Source organism: Momordica charantia, assembly GCF_013281855.1.
Source record: "Momordica charantia cultivar OHB3-1 chromosome 7 unlocalized genomic scaffold, Mcharantia_2.0 BLBB01000007.1, whole genome shotgun sequence".
Taxonomy (NCBI): Eukaryota; Viridiplantae; Streptophyta; class Magnoliopsida; order Cucurbitales; family Cucurbitaceae; genus Momordica; species Momordica charantia.
The window spans coordinates 15,816,340-15,837,137 of NW_028275165.1; the positions used below are offsets into that span (position 1 = coordinate 15,816,340).

At 34.3% G+C, this 20,798-nt stretch overlaps 1 protein-coding gene and 1 pseudogene across 2 annotated transcripts; one reads left to right on the top strand and one right to left on the bottom strand.

Moving 5' to 3' along the window:
• Nucleotides 1–1,965: 1,965 nt before the first annotated feature.
• On the bottom strand, nt 1,966–10,680 carry LOC111024334 (U-box domain-containing protein 33). 2 transcript variants are annotated; one of them, XM_022301985.2, is made up of 9 exons: nt 10,170–10,680; nt 9,681–9,802; nt 9,280–9,401; nt 8,428–8,532; nt 7,782–8,133; nt 7,408–7,557; nt 6,407–6,934; nt 3,488–4,216; nt 1,966–2,863 (listed from the first exon to the last, which is right to left on the bottom strand). In XM_022301985.2, exons 1-9 carry the CDS (start codon nt 10,342–10,344, stop codon nt 2,678–2,680), a joined length of 2,469 nt encoding a protein of 822 aa, XP_022157677.1. In that variant the 5' UTR covers nt 10,345–10,680; the 3' UTR covers nt 1,966–2,677. The 2 variants fall into 2 exon arrangements, with proteins under 2 accessions (XP_022157677.1, XP_087982922.1); XM_088126796.1 differs by lacking the exon at nt 9,681–9,802 and having other exon boundaries at nt 10,170–10,301.
• Nucleotides 10,681–18,301: 7,621 nt separating this feature from the next.
• LOC148210445 (uncharacterized) lies at nt 18,302–18,921 on the top strand (annotated as a pseudogene).
• The last annotated feature ends 1,877 nt before the right edge of the window (nt 18,922–20,798 follow it).

Genomic DNA, 20,798 nt, shown 5'->3' on the forward strand with positions numbered 1-20,798 from the left:
TCTTTAATATAAAGTAATTGTTATGTTTTGATAAATATATTGAGTGTAGTGTAGTGTATCGTTTAATAGATTCTTGAAATTTAAAATTGTCAGATTGGGTCATGAACTTCTAATTTAAAAGCTACAGACTTATTAGACACATAGTTAAAAGATCAGGATACACAAAATTCAATTTTATATCTAATAGATCCACCCGTTTAAAAAAAATGTCAAATATGTCGAGAGCCGATTAGACACAAAATTAAAAGTTAAAGAATTTAGATACTTTTAAACTTTGAGCATCTAAGACATAAAAATTGAAAAATTAACTACTAAAACAAAAAAATTTAAAAATTTAGACACAAAATTAAAAAAGGACGAAAAATTTTAAAGATTTAAATGAGTTTATATATATATATATTAGACACTTTTTTTTTTGTTTCCTTGGCTTGATTTAATAGGACCCAGCAACCTAAATATTCAATGCGAGGATTTGATTTTGAATCATTCAATTTATTAGATAGATGTGATTTGATTAGGAGTGGAAGTCCAATTTGTAAGTTTCCTAGCAACGCCCTTCCCCTCTAAATTTCCTATATCAAGACTCAATACTTGGAATTTTTAATAATTTATTTTAGCTTTAAATACTATTTATTTTTCTCTCTCTGTTGACTTTAGTTTTCGTTCGGCTAGTTGATTTTGATTCATGTCGATTATCTTATTCATTTTAGTACTAGTATTTTTAAATAGATAAAACTTGCCTCTCGAAAACGTCCTTCTGAATGATTACGTGGTTAACAAACTTTAATATCTATCTCTTGTACATATATATATATATATATATATATATATATATATATATATATTTATTTCCTTTCTCTTCCAACTTCTTATTCTTCTTTTTTCTCTCTCCTACAAAGCTTCACGATTTTATCTCTATTTTTTTAATTAATTTTATTTTACAAAATCATAAGTAATTCTCTTATGCATTTGTCTTGTCTATTTTTTTTCCATTTAATGTGCCCTTTTTGTATTTAAAGAACATGAGAAACAAAGATAAACTAAAAGACAAATATTTGTTAAAAAAAATTAAATTTTCTACCCAATGTACATTGAATGGTGAAAAACATATCAAGTTTATTTGTGGATGGAAAAAAACATAAGAATTTTCTTTTATAACAATGAAAAAAAATATTATTTTGGAAATAGTATTGAAGAGATACAATAAAAAAAAAGTACAATACATTTTTAAAAAATATAGTAAATTTGATTTTTTTTAGCGAAAATTTGAATTGAAATATATAATTAGAGATAAAATGAGAGAAAAATGAAGAAGATGTGATGAAACACAGGGAAGAAGAAGAGAAAAAATAGGAGATATTAAAAGTTAATAAATAAAAAAGGAAAAAAAGTTAATATTTGTCTACATGTTATTGGGCCACATAGGTATTCCGGAAGAAACTGCTTGTGAATCTTCAAGTATTTTCCTTTTTAAAATGTTCGTTTTAATCTCGGTACTTTAAAAAATGACTGACTTGATATTTATTTGCAAAATTTTAACACGAATTTACAAAGAAACTCTTCTTTAAAAATTCAAGCTAAAATTATTATTGAAAAAATGAGATTAAAAAAGATCAAAATAATAATGTAAAAATAAAATGCATAAACCAAAATAGACATTTTGAAAGTAACCTGAATTAAAATGAACAAAAAGTAAAAGTACACGCACCTAAAAGATAAAGTATTTTGAACCAAAGTCAAGGGCACGATAACCAATACAATATTGAAACCATCAATGAACTTAATACTTAGTAGGCACGAGACTTGAGTTGAAACAAAATTGCAACACCTTTTCAAAGTTAGATGAAAATTGTAATATTTATCCAAATCTAAGGTGAATTTGATAAAATTCTGGAATAAAAATGGATGCAACTTGCCAAATAAGAGTTAAAAATGATATTTAAAAAAGAAAAAAAAAAGCCAACATTCAATGACTGATTTAACTTGATAGAAGGTGAAAAGGATTTGTCTGAAATAGCACTTGCTAATGACCAACTTGCCTGGAATTTAAGTCATCAAATCAAATCAAATACAAGCAACAGATTATACACACACATTTTTATTTACGTATATATATATATATATATTCACACTTTTTCTATATTACTGCAACCCAACAGGAAAAGGATATGGTAGCAGATTCATTCTCCAAACTTTAGGAACCCACCACAAACAAAAAGGAAAACAGATTCTTTACCAGCCCCATTTCCTTTTTCCATATCTCGTTTATTTTTTCACGGTCCCGTTTGGTAACCATTTAGTTTTTAGTTTTCTGTTTTTGAAAATTTTAATTATAAACACTACTTCCACTTATATGTTTCTTTGCTGTGTTATGTATCTTTTAAAAGTGTTTTCAAAATCTAAATAAAGTAAGTATTAACAACCCATTTTATTTTTTGATATTTGAGTAAGAATTTAAATGTGTTTTCAAGGAAATTAAGAGGAAATAAGCATAATTTTTAAAAATAGAAAACTAAAAACGAAATCATTACCGAACAGGACCTACATATCTACTGTTTCCCTTCCACTCTTTCACTCTATCTCTTCCTTTTCTTTTTCCCCTACTTCTGTAATGGCAGAGATTAACTATATGGAAACAGAAACACAAAACCAACACAAAAATGAATCAATGGGCTTACTACTGGGGCTGGTGCAACCATTCCTGAATTGCAGAACGAAGAGCACGGTTAGGGACGAGGTTTCGGTGGTCGAGCCTAAGGTTCGTCATTGGCGAAGTGTCATGCCCACTGTCCAACCATCCTCTCAATGCCTCCGCCTCGTAGGTGAACCCGTCGGCTGCCACATGAGGATCCTCCATGACTTCCTGAATATTTGCCAATGGAAGGAATGAAATATCAATCCATCAGAGGTGTGGGTGCAAAGAAGAATAATGTACATAGAAGATGTGTATTTCCCAGCCAATAACTAAGATTTTTCTATTTTAATCTCTAAACTTTTAACCCCTCCCTATTTTAATCCTTCAACAACTTTATCATTTAATTTTCATTCAGCTCCACATGTTGTCTCTACCGTGAAAAAATGATAAGGTATAATGAATGATGTTAAACCACTTCTAAATAAATTAAACTAAAAATGAGATTCTTAAAGATTTATGATCAAAGTCTAGTGACCGAAATAGAAAAATTCTTACAAGTTCAAGGACTAAACTGAAAAAATGGATGGAAAACTCGAGACCAACAATGTATTTAACCAGGATCCCATAAAGAACTGTATTGAGGAACGATGTGAATAATAAGAAAGGCCAGAAAATCAACTCAACTTTAGCTAGGAGGTTCCATCAATGAAAAGAATATGCAAAGAGATATACATGAAACAGTTCAGAAACTTGCATTTACAACAATTACATATCCTTTAACTAAAACACCATCATCAAAGCAAGAATTATGAGAAAACCGAGAGAGAGGCTTAAGGTAATAATAAAACTTACTTGAAAAATGGGGCATATGAAATAAGGAGGAGGTTGCAGTTGTTGCTCCCCAGAGCCTAGGCATACTGATAGTGAAACTCCACAAGAAGCCCTCATTGGCTCAAGTACTCTCCACACGTCAGACGCAAGGTCTGGCCTTTTCATACTATTTGTATTGCAACACCTAAATGCCAATTGGGCCAACTGTTCGGCTTGCACGAACGGCCAGTCCCCGGCTCGTGGATCCAATACATCTTTCAATTTTCGGCCATCTATGGCAAATTGAACCTCATGTAATAATTTTATCATCATGTCTGATTTTCCTGTTAACAACCTTAACAATACTATGCCAAATGAAAAAACGTCCAACTTTGTTGTGAGCGGAGACTCATGGTTGCTCTCTATGTCAGCTCTGACAGATGTAGTTTCATCGTTAGGTAAAAAATGACAATTGCCAAATCCTGCAAGTTTGGGAATGTAGTTGCCATCTAGTAGTATATTAGCAGGATTCAAGTCGCAGTGAATAACCCTGCAGAGTTTGTTTGTGTGAAGAAATACAAGGGCTGAGCATAACTGTGTGGCAATGCGTATTCGAGTTTTCCATGATAATGGGGAAGAATTGTCCTTGCAGGCTAGCCTATCTTCTAGGCTTCCATTGGCGAAATAGTCATAAACAAGAATGCAAGACTCCGAGCAAGCTCCAATGAGCGTCATAATATTTGGATGTCTCAACTTATTCAACACATCAACCTAGCATATACCATAAAATATACGTTCAATTCACTTAAATTTGAAATTGACTTGATATGATATGAGAATTCCAAACTTCTAATGTTAATTGAGCAAAGATACGATCTTAATTAAAATCAAAATAAGTGCCTAGCCTAGAAACTACACCTTAACATATAACATGCATACACAAAAATATAATAAATATTAGTTAATACTTGCTATTTTTAATTAATTTCTTCTTGAGATATATTTCTAAAAAATTATTAACATCAATTTATTGTCTAGATTAATATCCATGCCCACCAAATATGCATTTGATGAAGTTGTAGCACTCAAAGTAGGATTTGTAGGTTGCAAAAATACCTGATAATGGTGACCATCTACCTGGGAATTAATATCCTATGTGTTTCATGGCAACCAAATGTAGTAGGGTCAGACAGTTGTCTCGTGAGATTAGTTGAGGTACGGACAAGCTGGCCCAAATACTCACGATTATTAAAAAAAGAAAAACTCAACAATAAGGGTAAGTTTGAGGTGATTTCAGAAAAAAAAAATATATTTTAAAGTGTGAGCGTTTCTTCTGTAAGCAATTTTGAAAGAAACACTAATCCTAAAAGTATTTGAAGTGTATTTTAGGGTGTATTTGAAAGTGCTCTTAACAAATGTGCTTTGATTGGTTTTGCTCTCTTAAAAAGTGATTTTTAAGTACTTCCTCGACAAGCACTTGGGCTACCACTCTACAAGTGCTCTCTCACAAAGCATTTTACATGCTTTTGACGTTTTCCTTGAGTACCGTTAAATCACTCCCAAATATGATGTTTTTGAGTGGGAAGTACTTTTGGTCATGACAAAAGTGCTTTTGGCCCATGTAGAGACTAAGGTTGGAGAGAATCCAATGTGATGTGTTCTCATTATTAAAGTCTATATATATAGACAAATATACAAAGTTGACCTAATCCTATAAGGAGAAGGTAAATGACAAATTAATATTAATACAAGAATATAAAATATACTAATATCTATACTCTAACACTCCCCCTCAAGTTGGTGCATATATATTGATCATGCCCAACTTGTTAGACAAATAATCTATTCGTGCTCCATTCAATTTGTGTTCTGTGATTTTTGATATCACTGGGATCACCTCAGAAGTTACGATTGATTTCTTCTCAGTCATAACAAACAAACGAACTTATTTGAACAAAACGACAGAACCAGACCAAACCACCCGAACCAAACAAAATAGATGAATCAAACTACTGGAACCAAATCGGATTAGATGTTTTCTGAAACAAGAAACCCTAAGTGCTATCCCACGACAACCAGAAGGGCGAAGGCAACGGGTGGCGATTGGCGGTGACAAAAGCAAACGGCGACGGCGACGGCGACGGCGATTGGCGGCGAGACGAAACCCACGAACAGCAATCAGAAAACAACAGCACTGGCGAATCAACAAACAGCGTCGGTCGGCGGAGGCGACGACAGTAATAGTGAGTTGAGTTGGATAGCAATGAACAAAACCCTAAGGGACAAAACCCTAATGGTCACAAAACCCTAATGAGCATCAAAACCCTAATGGGCACAAAACCCTAATGGGCACAAAACCCTAATGGGCAAGAAACCTAGAGCTCTGATACCATGTAGAGACTAAGGTTGGAGAGAATTCAATGTGATGTATTCTCATTATTAAAGTCTATATATATAGACAAATATACAAGGTTGACCTAATCCTATAAGAAGAAGGTAAATGACAAATTAATATTAATACAAGTATAAAATATACTAATATCTATACTCTAACGGTCCAAAATAAGTAGAAGTACCTTTAGAATATTCAAAATTACTTGTGTTTACCTAATTAAATACTATAAAAATTTTAGAAAGTATTTTAAATGGGGGCTAAAGGCACATTTTATTCTTTTAAAAGTCATCTCAAAATCACCCTAAATAGTTTAATTCATCGTAAAGATGAAAGAATAATACTTAAGTGCTTATTGGTCGGTAGGTATCCTCCAACTTACCACCATTAAAAATTTGACAACTATTTATTATTTTTAAGAAAAGAAAATATTTGTTGTCTCTCTCTTCCATGATGTATTCATCTCTTTTAGCTATCAATTTTTTAGTGGTAGTTAGTAAGAAATACCTAATGACTAATAAGTACCTAAATATTATTCAAGATATAAAAGGGATCCAGGCCTTTCGTACCTCGCGTCGAAACGCTAGTGGGTTCTGCAGGCTATGAGAACGAAGCATTTTTATGGCAACCTCAGTGTTATATAGCAGACCTTTATAAATAATCCCATGTGTACTGTCTCCAATCTTAAGGGAGGGATCAAATTTCCTGGTTGCTTCTGCAATTTCTGAGAATGAGAACTCAGAGAATAATTGAGCGCTATGTTCACCTGTGGCATCTTCTTGTCTAGTCCTCATGTCCTCCACTTCTTTGAGTGCTTCGTCCCGCTGCCTCAGTAACTCATCTCGATCGTTTTTGTAATTATGCAGCAGCTCAATGGCTGAGAGAATCTTCTTCTCCAACTCCTTCACCATCAGATCAGATTCTGCAATTTGGTTCTCTAACTTTAGTCCCTTGTTTCGGGCGATTTGAAGCTCCTCCATCATTTCATTTACTTGGTTCTTCACATTGTCAAGTTCTCCTCTTTCTTTGGACAGTGCTGCTTCAATTTCTTTCCTTTCTCTGGACTCTCCAGCATATAAGGCTTCAGAATCTTTAACCTGTTTATTCGATGATAATCATATGAGATCATAATGTTGCTGACTACAACTTGATGCAATAAGAACACCCAAATCCAAGATTAATATTATCTAATTATCTAAAAGAGTACAGTTCCCAATGTTGAGATATCCATATATGAATTAAAGTTACCCAACCCATCAGCTTAAGCTTTTGGGTTGAATGGTGGTTTATTTATCCTTAACATGATATCAGAGCAGGAGCTCCCGTATTCGAATCCGTGCATTAATGTTTCCTCCCTATTTATAATGATTTCCAGTCGTTAGGCCTTGTGCTATTATCCAAATCCACGAGTAAAGACGAGGAGTGTTGAGATATCCATATTTGAATTAAATTTACCAAACCCATGTTTATTCATCCTTAACACCCACGTATAGAGTCAAGTGGTAGTGCATTATCTACATAAATGAATAGAGCCCAGATCTGACTACATGACAATTGACAACAGAATTACCCTGCGAATAGCATCGCCAAGTTCTTTTTCAGCTTTTATTCGCCTCGTTGCCTCTTTAAAGGCTTCTCGCTTGGCATTTGCAGCATCAGTTATTGCTTGTTCAAGTCGAATATAAAGACTGTCATCAACACTTTCATCTTGCTCGAATCCCTGAAAAATAGCAAGGCCAAAATAAAAAATCACTTGTAGGTTCAATGCTCAAATTTTGAATGTAAAATATATAAGAAATGTCTAAATTGATATTCAGGAGGCCAGTATGAACATAGCTTAGCGGTAAAAACATCTCCTCATTTCTTTGATATCAGAGATTTAAATTCCCACACCACCACATTTGTTCTATTAAAAATTTAAAAAGCTGATACTCTGGAGCATACCAACAAATTGGGGGAATATAAGTTAGGAGTGAGATCTTTCATCTGAAGAGGCAAATTTAATCCTAGTCCATACTCATCTTCCTCAGTCCTTGAAGATGGGACATTTATACACCCACTACAAGAACTTGTAGAATATGGATGCTCAAAAGGGCTCCAAGATCCAGCATCCAACATACTATTCGAAATCGAACGCGTCTCCAGAACAATTGATGGAGTGTCTCCTCTGCTCCCATTGGATTGGCCAGACTGCACTGATCTCCAACTTGCACCATTGATGATGTTCTGTGTCTGTGGCAATGGCAATGGCAATGGCAGTGGGATATTTGCATGAGCTTCTCGTGGACAAGCTTCCCTTTAAATTTGTATACAATATTTGTATCAGTGTCGGATAACTGAATCTGCAATCTTAAACAACAAACAAGTATGCAGGCCATAACAGCTCCATATATCTCCTGCTAAACTATTGGCCATGTTGGCCTAAGGATTGACTATTAACCATAGATCCACATGTAAATTAAGGACAAGAAGTTTCCTCATTCAGGAATTGATGTCATATCCAGTACATAGATCCATTAAGGTCAATGCCCATGTCAATATGCGATGCAGTAAAAGTATGAAAAACAGATCAAGAGTGAGAGCAACAAACCTAATGCGAATTAGCATCCCTTTGCAAACAAATTGAATTTGACAGAAAGCTGGTGCTTTCAGGTGAACATACATAGCTTTCCTAGACCGGATTTTCTTCATTCTTCTGCAACACCAAAGAAGATAAACAATCATTGAATACATGTTCTATATAATCCTCCATTTAGTTGACAACTATCAGACATCACACTACTTCCTCATCACTAATACTGATAACCCCACAACTCCAAGGGGCAGCCCAATTAGCAAGGACTTGGGGTCTCTTGATCATCCTGGCTTAGAGATCTCAGATTCGAACCTTCTGGTGAACTTAATACTAAAAACTTTTGATTTTTCCCGGGTTCGGGCTTTGGGGCAGGCACGAGTGCCCCCTGGGTATAGGGGAGCAAAGCTCTGACTCCCATTTATTAAAACAAAAAAGAAAAAAGAAAAAACACTGATAACCCCACAATGATTAAGCCCCTAGGAATCTGCAATATTGTTGAAGTGATAAAGAAAATGCAATACCACCACAACAATAATAACTAATAACGATATATCCTGTTGAAAAGGAAACTAAATAGCTATCATCTCTCTCTCACTTGATCTACTGACTGCTATATCAAAATGACTATTAACTAAGTGACGTAATGTTATATTTATCCGAACCAAATCTTTTCTACTCATATTATCTTAATTTTCTTTAATTAATATCAAATACATTTATTTTCATCTCCCCTCAAGCTCTTAACTTGTGTTTTCAACCATCATTTGGAAAATGCACACAACAGAAAAATTAATGAACATAAAAAGAGCACCCTTATTTTAAGCACATATACATGGAATAAACAGAATGTAAGAAGCTGGAATGTACGTTGAATAATGCTTATCTGCTGCTGCACCCATAACAAGCTTTCTAATTCCACAAAGCGAGATGAGTTTAACAAGTCCCTCCTTAATTTTGTCTGATTCAAAATAAAGTTTCTCTGCCCGAGCCTGTAGTAAAACATTAATGAATTAGTAGAACAAATAGAACCAATCCCAAATGAAATTTGAAAGCATTCCTTATGTACAACCCATTTTGATTATCTATATCAACAGAAAGCGCAAAAATGATTAATGACTTATCATAACTAATATTGTATATCTAGGCTGCCTAACTATTGTCTTAACTGATGCCCAATAGTTGCATAAAGTAAAAATGCATCTTAAACCCCAATTTAGTTCAATGAACAATGAAAGTGTATTGAAAGAGAGAGCTAACAAGGGACGCACCCCAGCTACACGACAGAGGAGGAGGAACCCGTCAAGAATCTTATGAATATCCTGCCTTTCAAGTTCTCGGCAAGCATTTACTTCCTCTTCTTTCATAGAACTTGCTGGAACTTTTTTTCCCGCTTAATACATGAAAGAGAGAGTTCAGGATAATTAATCAGGTGTTTTCAACAAGCTACCAACAACAAACAACCTCTAGCCATTATCTCAAATTCAAGATTGCTATATAATCAGTAAAAAAGTCCCAAACATTTCTAACAAATACTCCAATTCATGCCAAAACTAAACCATGTGGTATGAATAGTATTTTAGTGAATGAAAAAGTTGAACATAGAAAAGATCCTAATATGATATATGATAACTTACAATACTAAATTAGCCTTTAACAACTTCTAATTTACTCTTGAATATCCAACTTTCTGGGTATTCAATCGATGCCGTCCACAAAAAGGAAAAGTCAAACGTGTTAAAATTTGTGAGCGAGCTTACAGATTCGAATCATCTTTGGTGGCTCATGAATATGGAGGATGCAAATCCTCCTCCCGCCTGAGTTCTGTGCAGCATAGACCAAATTCAATTTGCACTCCTTTATATCTTTTCCTACAGCCACATAAACCACATCGTCAACGCCATTCATCGCAGAATTTCCGCCACCACTATCCATAATCCCTGTAGAGTAAATCAATTTCTATCGACTTCTGAAAGAACACAAAATCAGCCACTACAGCGAACAATCTTCTTTCAGCAGAAGGGCAAATTCCTCAGTTCACTTCGTTATTTTATCCCTCTGGAGAATCCGTTGAATCAGGGGCTGAATCGATCAGAGTACAGAGATTCTTCCGTAGCCATGGATTTGAGGGAAGGGCGGAGCTGATGATCTGAATACATAATGGAATGGATAACAAAATCACTTTCGCGAGAGACCTGACTCGGTCCTCTGCTCTCTCGTTCACCATTGCAATTGCTTGAGGAAGAATCATCAGAAGTCAGCAATATTAATATTTAAATTTGCAAGCGTTGCTAGAAGAACAAGGATATTAAATTAAAAAAAGGAAAAAAAAAACGACAAAAGACAAAAAAAAAAAAAACAAAATACAAAAAGATTTATGGATTTTTTTAAAAAAAATGCTGACTTGCAAACTTATTTGAATCATATTAAAGGTACATAATGCATCGGTTGAAACTTACGACCAAATGCTGAACATCACATGGTCGTCAATTCATCAAAAAAGTATTATTTTTTAATAAGTTTCTATTTCAAACCAACTTTATTTCGTTTAAAATTAAAAAAAAATCTAAAGATTTATATCCGAAACTTTAAAAAATAAAATTAAAATAGCTCTTTCTATATATTAGACACAAAGTGAGAGGTTCAACAAAAATTTTATAACTTTAAAATGAGTATATAATTGATACCTACTTCTATTCTTGACATAGGAGATTCAAACTTTCGTATTTATAATTTGTTATACTTAAATAGAAAAAAATGGTAATAAATTTTAAAGTATAAAATCCAAAGTTCATAACATTAAAAAAATCAAGTTGTATTTGATATTCCCAAATCGAATTTAAAATAAATTTAAAATTTGGAAAACATCAAAAATATTATTTTTAAAATTTCATCATAAAATTAAAAAAGAAATCTACCAAATATCAATTATTGAATCTAAAAACACAGATTGTATACCTATACCTTAGTAATTATTTGAAACTAGGAGAAAAAAAAATGTAAGAGACTTAATACACCTACTTTTTAAATTTAAGTACCTATTTTAAATTTTTTAAAATTTAACAACTATATAGACATGAGTAAATTGAGGATTCTAGTCTCATTATATAACTCATTTAGATTTTAGATCAATTTCTAAAAAAATCTAATTTGTGATCCCTACCATTCTAATTTGGGATCATTTTCCACTTTTTATCAGTGTAAAATTATCAAAATATCTTTTCTTTTTTTTTGGGTAAAATTCTTCCCATTCCCTCCACCAATCCATGCACTGATATTTTTAAAAAAAAAACTGAAACTGCTATCCCCTGGTATATAAAAAAAACTGCAATCCTGGACTGGGATCCAGGACAATCAGTCCAGTTTTTTTTCTTTCTTTCTTTCTCTCTTCCCTCCCCTCTTCGCCCTATTTGTAATTAATGAAACCTTGACTTTGTTTTTTTAATTAAATCCAGACAAATCTTATGTAATTATGTACAATATTTCATTTTGTAATTTCAACTTTTTTTTTATTGATTTTTTCCATATTAAATTTTTAATTAACTATTTGAGTTAGATTTTTTTTTATTCGTAATTGATTTTTCAAGTTTAAAAGTTAGATTTTTTAAGTTTGTAATGGATTATTATAAGAAATTTGTGGAGGGAATAAAGATCCAAAAGAAATTTGTTAATGAGAGATGATTGATTTTGAAACATGAGGGTACCACAATAATTTCATATTTAAAAATAATGAAAGGGGTAAAAAAAATAATAAGTGGAGTGAGGTCACAAACTAGTTTTTTTTTTTTTTTTGAATGTATCAAAAATCCAAAATGAATTATTGAAGGGGTCATAAATCACAATTTCTCGTAGACATGACTTTAAAAGCTTTGATGTTTTATTTGTTTCTTGTTTGTTGGCGACGCGTGACCCTTTCCAGGGATGTTATCTTTGTTTGAGTCTTTTCTACATTTTAATATTTTTTTAAATTTGTTTATTTTGTTTGTTTTTTTATATTTGTTTGTTTATATTTATATTTTGATGTTTATGTTTTCTTATAATTATTGAAATATCAAATATGATTATTGACTTTTTCAGCGAATGTAATTATCTGTAGGATAATATATTTCATATAATAATTATGTTTACGCAAGCTTAATTTCAATAATTGAAAAATAATATAAATGAGACTCTCTCCATGTCACTTGATTGCTCAACGAGGAAGACGAGGATCTAAAGGGAAATTTGCAAATTTATCTTTAAAAAAAATCCAATTTAATTCTTATAATTTCGCTTAAATCTCACTTACTCTTGGTGAATATTTTTTACTCACCCAAGAACCCTCTCCTTCTCACTTTTATCTTTTACTTAATTCGTTGTTAGATAAATAGAAACGTGTTACGTATTCAATACAGTAACAGTGAATGATTTGTGAGTTCAAACACTCTTAAAATTACTCTTAAAAATAATTTGATAATTTAACCTATTTTTTAATAAATATTTTATTTTTGTCTATTGGTCAATCTTCAATTACTTTTCATTTCTATGAAATTGGAGTATTCAAGCCTACGATATCTTAGAACATAAAATTAGTATTTGTATGTAATAAATTATTATTTGAAAAAAAATATCATTTAGAGACATTAACAACATAAAAATGTACCACTCTGGTTGGAGCCATGGTCTACGCAGCAGCTGCTGTTGGGGAACTCGGTAAAAGCGATTTGCCGCTTCCGCCTCTCTAGGCTTCACAATAGCTTCCCCTATCTCGTAATTCTTTTCCTAAAAAAAAGAATCAATAATCATGCCACAAGGTCCAATCATAAGAGCTATAAACTAGGAGCTAAAAGACACCAATAAGTATTGAATTGATCGCTTCCAAGTTAAGGTGTTGGGGAAAAACTGCATCCATTCAAGTTTGACGAGGCACCTACACAAGGGGTCAAGGCACCTACACAAGGGGTCAGGGACTTGGGGGCCCATTTCTTAGTATTTCACTCATATAAATCCTCCTGCTGGAGAAATTGTTATGTTACAATTTAAAATTATATTTATGACTAATCATAAAATTATACGTGTCCTAAATTAATTTTAAAATCAGCGAATCAAATTATGTCACGTGTCTCTTTTATGGCCGTCCGATGACATTAAATAATTGTACTAAACCAATAAAGAGATTGTGCCCCAAGTCCATGGACCTATTAAGACCTCGTCCCATATAAGACCTACCAAAACTCGGGAGGGAAGAATTGGAGATTCAAAGTGTAACAATATCTTAATACCTAGAGAGATAGTGCTCTATTAATAACGATAAGAGCACAAAACCTATTTAACTAACTGTACAACAATGAGTAACTACAGTCATTATCTCCCCAAGCAGATTTAAGCTGAAGTTTGGATCGAAAATAAAGCAGGTGATCACTTGTATGAGGCTTGGTGAAGAGGTCAGCAAGCTGCTGAGTACTAGAAACATAACGAAGATCAAAATCTTTCTGCACAACACGTTCTTGAACAAAATGAAACTCGATTTCAACCTTTTTAGTTCGGCCATGAAAAATCGGATTGTTAGTTTAAGAATGCTGAAGCCAAAATAATTCAACAACCGTGTATGCAAGTGATCGATATTCTGCTTCGGTTGAACTCCTTGAAACAGTGATTTGTTTCTTGGATCCCAAGATATAGGATTGGGTCCAAGAAAAACCACAAAACCGGATGTAGAACGTATTAATAGAGTCACCAGCCCAATCGGAATCAGAGAAAGCATTGAGACGAAAGAAATCTTATGTGCTATATACTTGCATACTTTATTCCTACAAAATATATCTTATGTGCTTAAATTTGTCATCAAAAAACGAAAACTAACAAATAATTTCAATATAAATCTCATGAAATGCAGCTCAGTGTGCTATCAATCTGCCCCTGTTGAAATAAAACGCCAAGATGCAAAGTACCAATAAGATATCGATGGACCTATTTAGCAGTCACTAAATGTGAATCAAGGAGAGCATTCATGAATTGAGAAAGTTTACCAACACAAAGGCTATATCAGACCTTGTAAAAGTGAGATAATGAAGTGATCCAATTAATCTTCTATAATTACGAGTGTCTTCAAGACAGCAAGGTGTTGTCCAGTATTTGTAAACTTCAATAAACTGACAGGAGTAGAACAAGACTTGGTAGAAAGCATACCATATTTCAACAAAACATCCTTGATATACTTAACTTGATTAACAAAAAAAACCCATCATTCAAAATAGAAACTTCAAGACCAAGAAAGTATTTTAACTAACCTAAATCAGTCCTATCAAACTGATGTCGCAACTGAGTAATAAGAGAATCAATATAGCTTTTGGCTAGTCCCAGTTATAATAATGTCATCGACGTAAAGAAGCAAGTAAATGACCCATCCAAATTACGAACAAATAGAGAAGAATCAGCATAGGAAGCCACAAAACCGAGATTCAATAAATGAGAGGTAAAATAATTGAACCAAGCATGAGGTACTTGTTTTAGACCATATAGCGACTTAATAAGACGAAAACATGAGTAGACTCGGTAGAATCAACAAAACTTTGAGGTTGCTGCATATAAACTTCCTCTTGCAATTCACCATGATGAAAAGTATTTTTAACATCTAGTTGACGAAGTTTCCAACCAAACTGGACAGCCAAATATAGGATAATACAAACCTAGGCTTCTTAACTATGGGACTAAACGTCTCATCAAAGTCCACACCTTTTGTCTTTATGATATCCCTTAGCAACAAGTCTCGCCTTATAACGAGCAATACTTCCATCAAGATTGCGTTTAATGCGGTATACCCACTTGCATCCAACTGCATTCTTACCAGGTTGTAAAGGAGTTAAACACTAAGTGTTTGGCATCTAATAGCCACCCTGACAAATCCATACATGAACCTTATTAAATGAAAATACATGAATATAAATGGTACATAATGCATTAAATATGAGAATGAATTTGGATTTGTAGATTCATTAAGTTTCTTGGATGAAAAAGTGCCTTAACAAGCTTAAATAGATGCAACTCTTTACCAAGTTTGAACAACTTAGCTTGAAAGTGATCATTCAATTCTTCTTGATGTCTTTTAGCTCCTAGCTCCTAGCTCTAATAACCGAACCTTGTGGCATAATGATTGGTTTGAATTTGCGTTGTTGGAGATTCATATCACAAACACCTAACTAATTAGGTTGAGGCGCGGAGATCTCACCCTCTTTAAGGAGATTCAATGTAATGCCTCAAGCTTAGGATTCAGCCAGTGTTTTCGAGGTGCACTTGGGCGCTCGCCTCAGGCGAGAGGCGAGGCATTTTCGCCCAGGTGCGTCTTGTAAGGTGCCCAGGCGAGCACCTTCAATCGGGCGCTCGCCTTTGGGCGCCTTGGCGCGCCTGTCGCCTAAGGCAAGGCGATCACCTCCTTCAAGGGGGCGATCTGCCTTATTTATTATTATTTTTTTAATTTTTAATGTGTTTTTTTAAAACACCCTCCCCTGCGCGACCGAACCCTATCTCTGCCTCCCTTCTCTCTCGATATTCACCTTCACGGGCTTCACCACCACCAATCTCCGTCGGCCGTCGCTCGATATCTCCGGCCATCGCTGTCGACACTGTCTTCAACCGTCGCCACTGTCTGCTACCGTCGCAGCCGCGTCCTCCTCATCCGTTGCTGCCGCCGCTCACTCCGACTTTCATAGGTTCTTCTTCTTTTTCTTTTTTATTATTTTTTTTAATTTCTTATATCTCATTTATTCCTTTTCTTTTCCTCTCTTTCATTTCACACAAATGTTTTCTAAATCTTTGGCTTTCTTCACACTTCACAGTGACTCTTTCCTTTACTTACTTACTTATTTTTTTATTTTTTTATCTTCCAAATTTCAATTATATTAGGATGGAAGAAGGTGGAAACAAATGCAAGCATCCCGGTTGGCAATACATCATATTGGATGATCCGAAAGATATAAACACGTGCAAATGCATGTTTTGTGAAAAAATTACTAAGGGTGGAGTTTGCCGAGCAACAAACCATTTGGTTGGGGGAAATCGAAATGTAAAGGCATGTTTGAAATGTCCAACTAATGTGAGAGAAGAATTAAAGGAGTATCAAACAAGAACACAAGTAAGAAGGGAAGAGAGTAATGCCCTCCCAACGTATGAAGATTAAACTTTAATCGAAGAAGATGAGGAAGATGAGATGGAAGTAGTTGGTGGTAGTGGTAGTGGATCGACATCAACCCCAATGAACAATCAAACAAGAATAAACACAAGTGATAATGTGAGTAGTATGGGTGGGAGAGGGAGAGGGAGATGAAGAGGGAGTGGAGGAGGAAGTAGTAAGTATTGTAGTCCATCAGTGTTAAAACCACCGCGATCAAAGGGGCCAATTGATAAATTTGTTTATCAACATCGTGGAAAAGTTGTTGATGATAGAAATCGATTGAAGAGGTTGAAACAATCAACTATTACTGAAAAATATGATAAAGAGGGGAGGGATGCTACAGTGCAATTCATCATGCGTTGGATATATCAAGCAGGTATTCCTCTAAATACTATTCGCTTGAGAAGTTTTTAAGTGATGCTAGAAGCTGTGGGGCAATTTGGCCCTGGTTTGATACCTGCCTCTTATCATGAAGCTCGAGTAACGTATTTGAAAAAAGAAGTACAGTACACAAAAAATCTGATGGGCAATCATGAGGTAGAATGGAAAAGAAATGGTTGTTCGCTGATGTCAGATGGGTGGACTGATAAGAGGGACAGGACACTAATAAACTTTTTAGTTCATTCATCTATTGGAACATTGTTTATGGAATCCATCGATGCATCTTCATGCATCAAAACTGGAGAAAAGATTTTTCAACTCTTAGATGACATGGTGGAGAAGATTGGAGAAGAAAATGTTGTCCAAGTTGTGACGGATAATGCCTCAAACTATGTCCTAGTTGGAAAACTTTTAGAAGCCAAACGACCTCATCTATATTGGACACCATGAGCTGCTCATTGTCTAGATTTAATTTTGGAGGATATTGGAAAGATTGAGCAGGTGAAAAGGTATGTTAGGAAGGCTGTGGCACTTAGTAGTTTTATTTACAACCACTTGTATGTGTTAAACATGATGAGAGAATTTACTAACCAACATGAATTGGTAAGACCAGCAGTGACTCGCTTCACAACTTCATTTTTAACCTTAGCCAGTATTCACAAAAATAAAGTCAATTTGAGGAAGATGTTTATTTTTGAGAAATGGACCACCTCTAAATGGGCGAGGGACCCAAAAGGGAAGAGAGTAGCTGGAACTGTTATGATGTCATCTTTTTGGAATTCAGTTGTGTATGATTTGAAAGCATCCGACCCTTTAGTTCGTGTGTTGAGGCTAGTAGATGGTGATAAACTGGCTATGAGTTATATTTACGAAGCTATGGATAGGGCAAAAGAGGCTATTAAGAGTGGTTTTAATGGAAATGAGGCGAAATATAGATCGATTTAGGAGATTGTTGATAAAAGGTGGGATTGCCAACTTCATCGGCCTTTACATACAGCCAGATATTATTTGAATCCATCTCTTTTCTATGACAACAAAGAGAGAATTATGCAAGATTCTAAGGTCATGGATGGTCTGATCAAAGTTATGGAACGATTAATACCATCTATCGAAGACCAAGTTCAATGTTCAATCGAATTATAATTGTACAACGAAGCAAAACGTATGTTTTCGAGTAATGTAGAAATAAGGACGAGGGGTGTTAAAACAATAGGTAATGACATTATTTATTAGTTTACATTTAGTTTTAATAGAAATATTTAAGTTTGAACTACTAAAATTCTAAATCATTTGTTTAATATGTGCATAGCTGCATGATGATCTCTTTATGACGTTAATGCTCCAATTTTACGAAAGTTAGCCATGAGAGTCCTTAATCTAACGTGCACTGCTTCTAGCTGTGAACGCAATTGGAGTGTTTTTTAACATGTAAGTGAGAATAATTTGGTTTTTCCATTGTTAATTGAAGATTTAAAAATCCACTTTTGACTCTACATTCATTAATAATTCTGTAGATTCATTCCAAGAGGAGGAACATGTTAGAGCAAAAGCATCTTAATGACTTGGTTTATATAAAATATAACCAAGCACTTAAAGAGTATTGCACTCTACAAGACCAACTTGATCCAATTTCTTTGGATCATATTGATGAAAGTAATGAATGGTTGATTGGAACACTCGAAGAAGAAGATGGTCAAGAAGGAAATGAGTTGGTCTTTGATGATGATGACCTCACATGGGGAGATGTAGCCGAGGCTAGTGGTGTTGGAAAGCCCATAAGGCAAACTAGAACATATACAATATCTAAAGGAAAGTCGCCTGCTATTCTCACTCCCACAATTTCTAGAGTTCGAAAATCAGTGCAAGTGGTGGTTAGTGATGATGATGATGATGACACCAATGAAGAAGAATTGGAAAAGGAAGATTGTGAGGACGTCCAAGATGAAGAGAATTTAGATTTAGATGAGGATGATGATCTTTGATCACTTATATTTACTTTTGTTCTATTCCAAACTCTAAAATTTCTCAATGTTGCTTGTCTTTATTTGGAACTAAACTTATAAAATTTGGTTGTTTTATGTATCTTGTTGACATTTACTATTTTGGTATTGATTTTTTAAGGTAATTTATGCACTATATATATATTTTTTACTTATTTATTAAGGTGCGTCTCGCTTCAATCGGGCGTCACCTTTGTATCACTTCTTGCCTCAAGGCGATCAAAGGGCTTGTCGTCTTGCGGTGCACCTTGCACCTCGAAAACACTGGATTCAGCACCTAATTGCCCTGACATTCTCCTGCGATCTGGTTGCGCCTACCATCTACATCTGAGCTACTTTTAAGAGTAAAGACTGTCCCTACTTAAAATATTGCTCCAAGTGAAGCACGCTTAAACTTTAGAGTTCTTATGATTGAGCTATTGAAAAGGAAGATGCACTTGGTTAGTATAAATAGTGACTATAAGTTCTTTTAAGCTTCTTAACCATGCTTCCATGATCTCAGGATCTATTGGGACTTTCTCTACCTTTAAAAAGATTAGAGACTCGTGCAAGCGCACACGGTCACAAGTAATACTCGGAAGTAATCCAAGGTCGAATCCTCAACGACTTGTTGCTTTTCAAAATCAAGTAATGCAGTGAAATGGTTCAAATATGCAATTGTGATTTAGGAAGAAAATAGTGGTGAAATGTTGTTGTTTGGGGTTTTAACGAACAAACAATTTAATAGAACTCAACCTCCTTGTCTCCTACCTTGGTTTTGATGCAAAACATGGAAAACACACTATGTTGGGAAAATGCACCAGGCGCAATTCCTAGTTTTTCTTGGGATTTGAGTTCTACTCTTTCACTACTGCTTTTGGTTGCTGTAGAGGCTAGGGTAATTTACAATCATATTCCTATGTGTGATTACAATCCTAGAGAATATCTACCAACTCATTTGCATTATGGGTCAGAGGGCCTATGCCTAGGACCATATTTTATGTGCTTATTCCTAAGTCACATCCCATATTGGTTTCCTATTATTTTACCTAACTCACCTTTCCCAAGGTTGGGCTTTGGTGTATAAATCAAGTTCCCACCGATCGAAAGGAAAAAAGAAGTAAAGAAAAGTTTTTAGAAACCAACCCAAAAAAGTGTCAGGCGCAATCTGGCCAAAATCCCAAGTGTGTTGAAAATCAAATCATTTGACTAAGACATCCACAAGGAGGTTGATAACTAATTTAGAACATAATTAAATGAAAGTAAATGCACGAAAACATAAAGAAAGTATTTTTCATTGAATTTAAATGAATAAATAAGCCGTACAAGGAGTTCTAACTTGACCCTCTTCTCTCTCGAGTGTGAGGGGAGTTGAAACTCGCTAAAGAACTTTAAAAGAACAAAATGAACAAAGAACAAAAGTAAGAACTTGAATTAAAAGTAATACAAAAGGTAAAAACGTGAAAAACAAAGAAATGAACAACTAGAACATGAAGATAAACCCTAAAAACGTGTTCTACAACTAGAGAGCATGTAAAAGAAAATGAAATGAAGCTTGGAAGAGATGATTTACTGAGGGATGGATGGCTTCCTTTTATAGCACCATAGGTTGGTTGAAACTCCCCTCAATTTTAGGTGGAAAAGGGTTGACATTCACCTAACCACCTCACTTGGACTTGGACTCACGGTTTTGAACATGTGGGAAATTTCCTCCTTGCCCTTCATTAATCAAAACGTGCGTTTTGACAAATTGCGCTCAAAAAATGCGCCGGGCGTAATTCTGCAAAAAAACAGAATTCTGTTATTTTCTTTCAACTTTGACCGCATTTATCTCATATTTTTTCTAAAGTACCATAGTTTGACTTTTATGCAGAAATAAT

Excerpts from the sequence above, each read along its gene's own strand:
- LOC111024334 (XM_022301985.2), bottom strand. The coding sequence starts at position 10,344 with ATGGATAGTGGTGGCGGAAATTCTGCGATGAATGGCGTTGACGATGTG. Across the intron at positions 9,803-10,169 it reads ACCAAAGATGATTCGAATCT|CGGGAAAAAAAGTTCCAGCA; the intron begins GTAAGCTCGCTC and ends TCATGTATTAAG. Across the intron at positions 8,533-9,279 it reads GCAGATAAGCATTATTCAAC|AAGAATGAAGAAAATCCGGT; the intron begins GTACATTCCAGC and ends TTGGTGTTGCAG.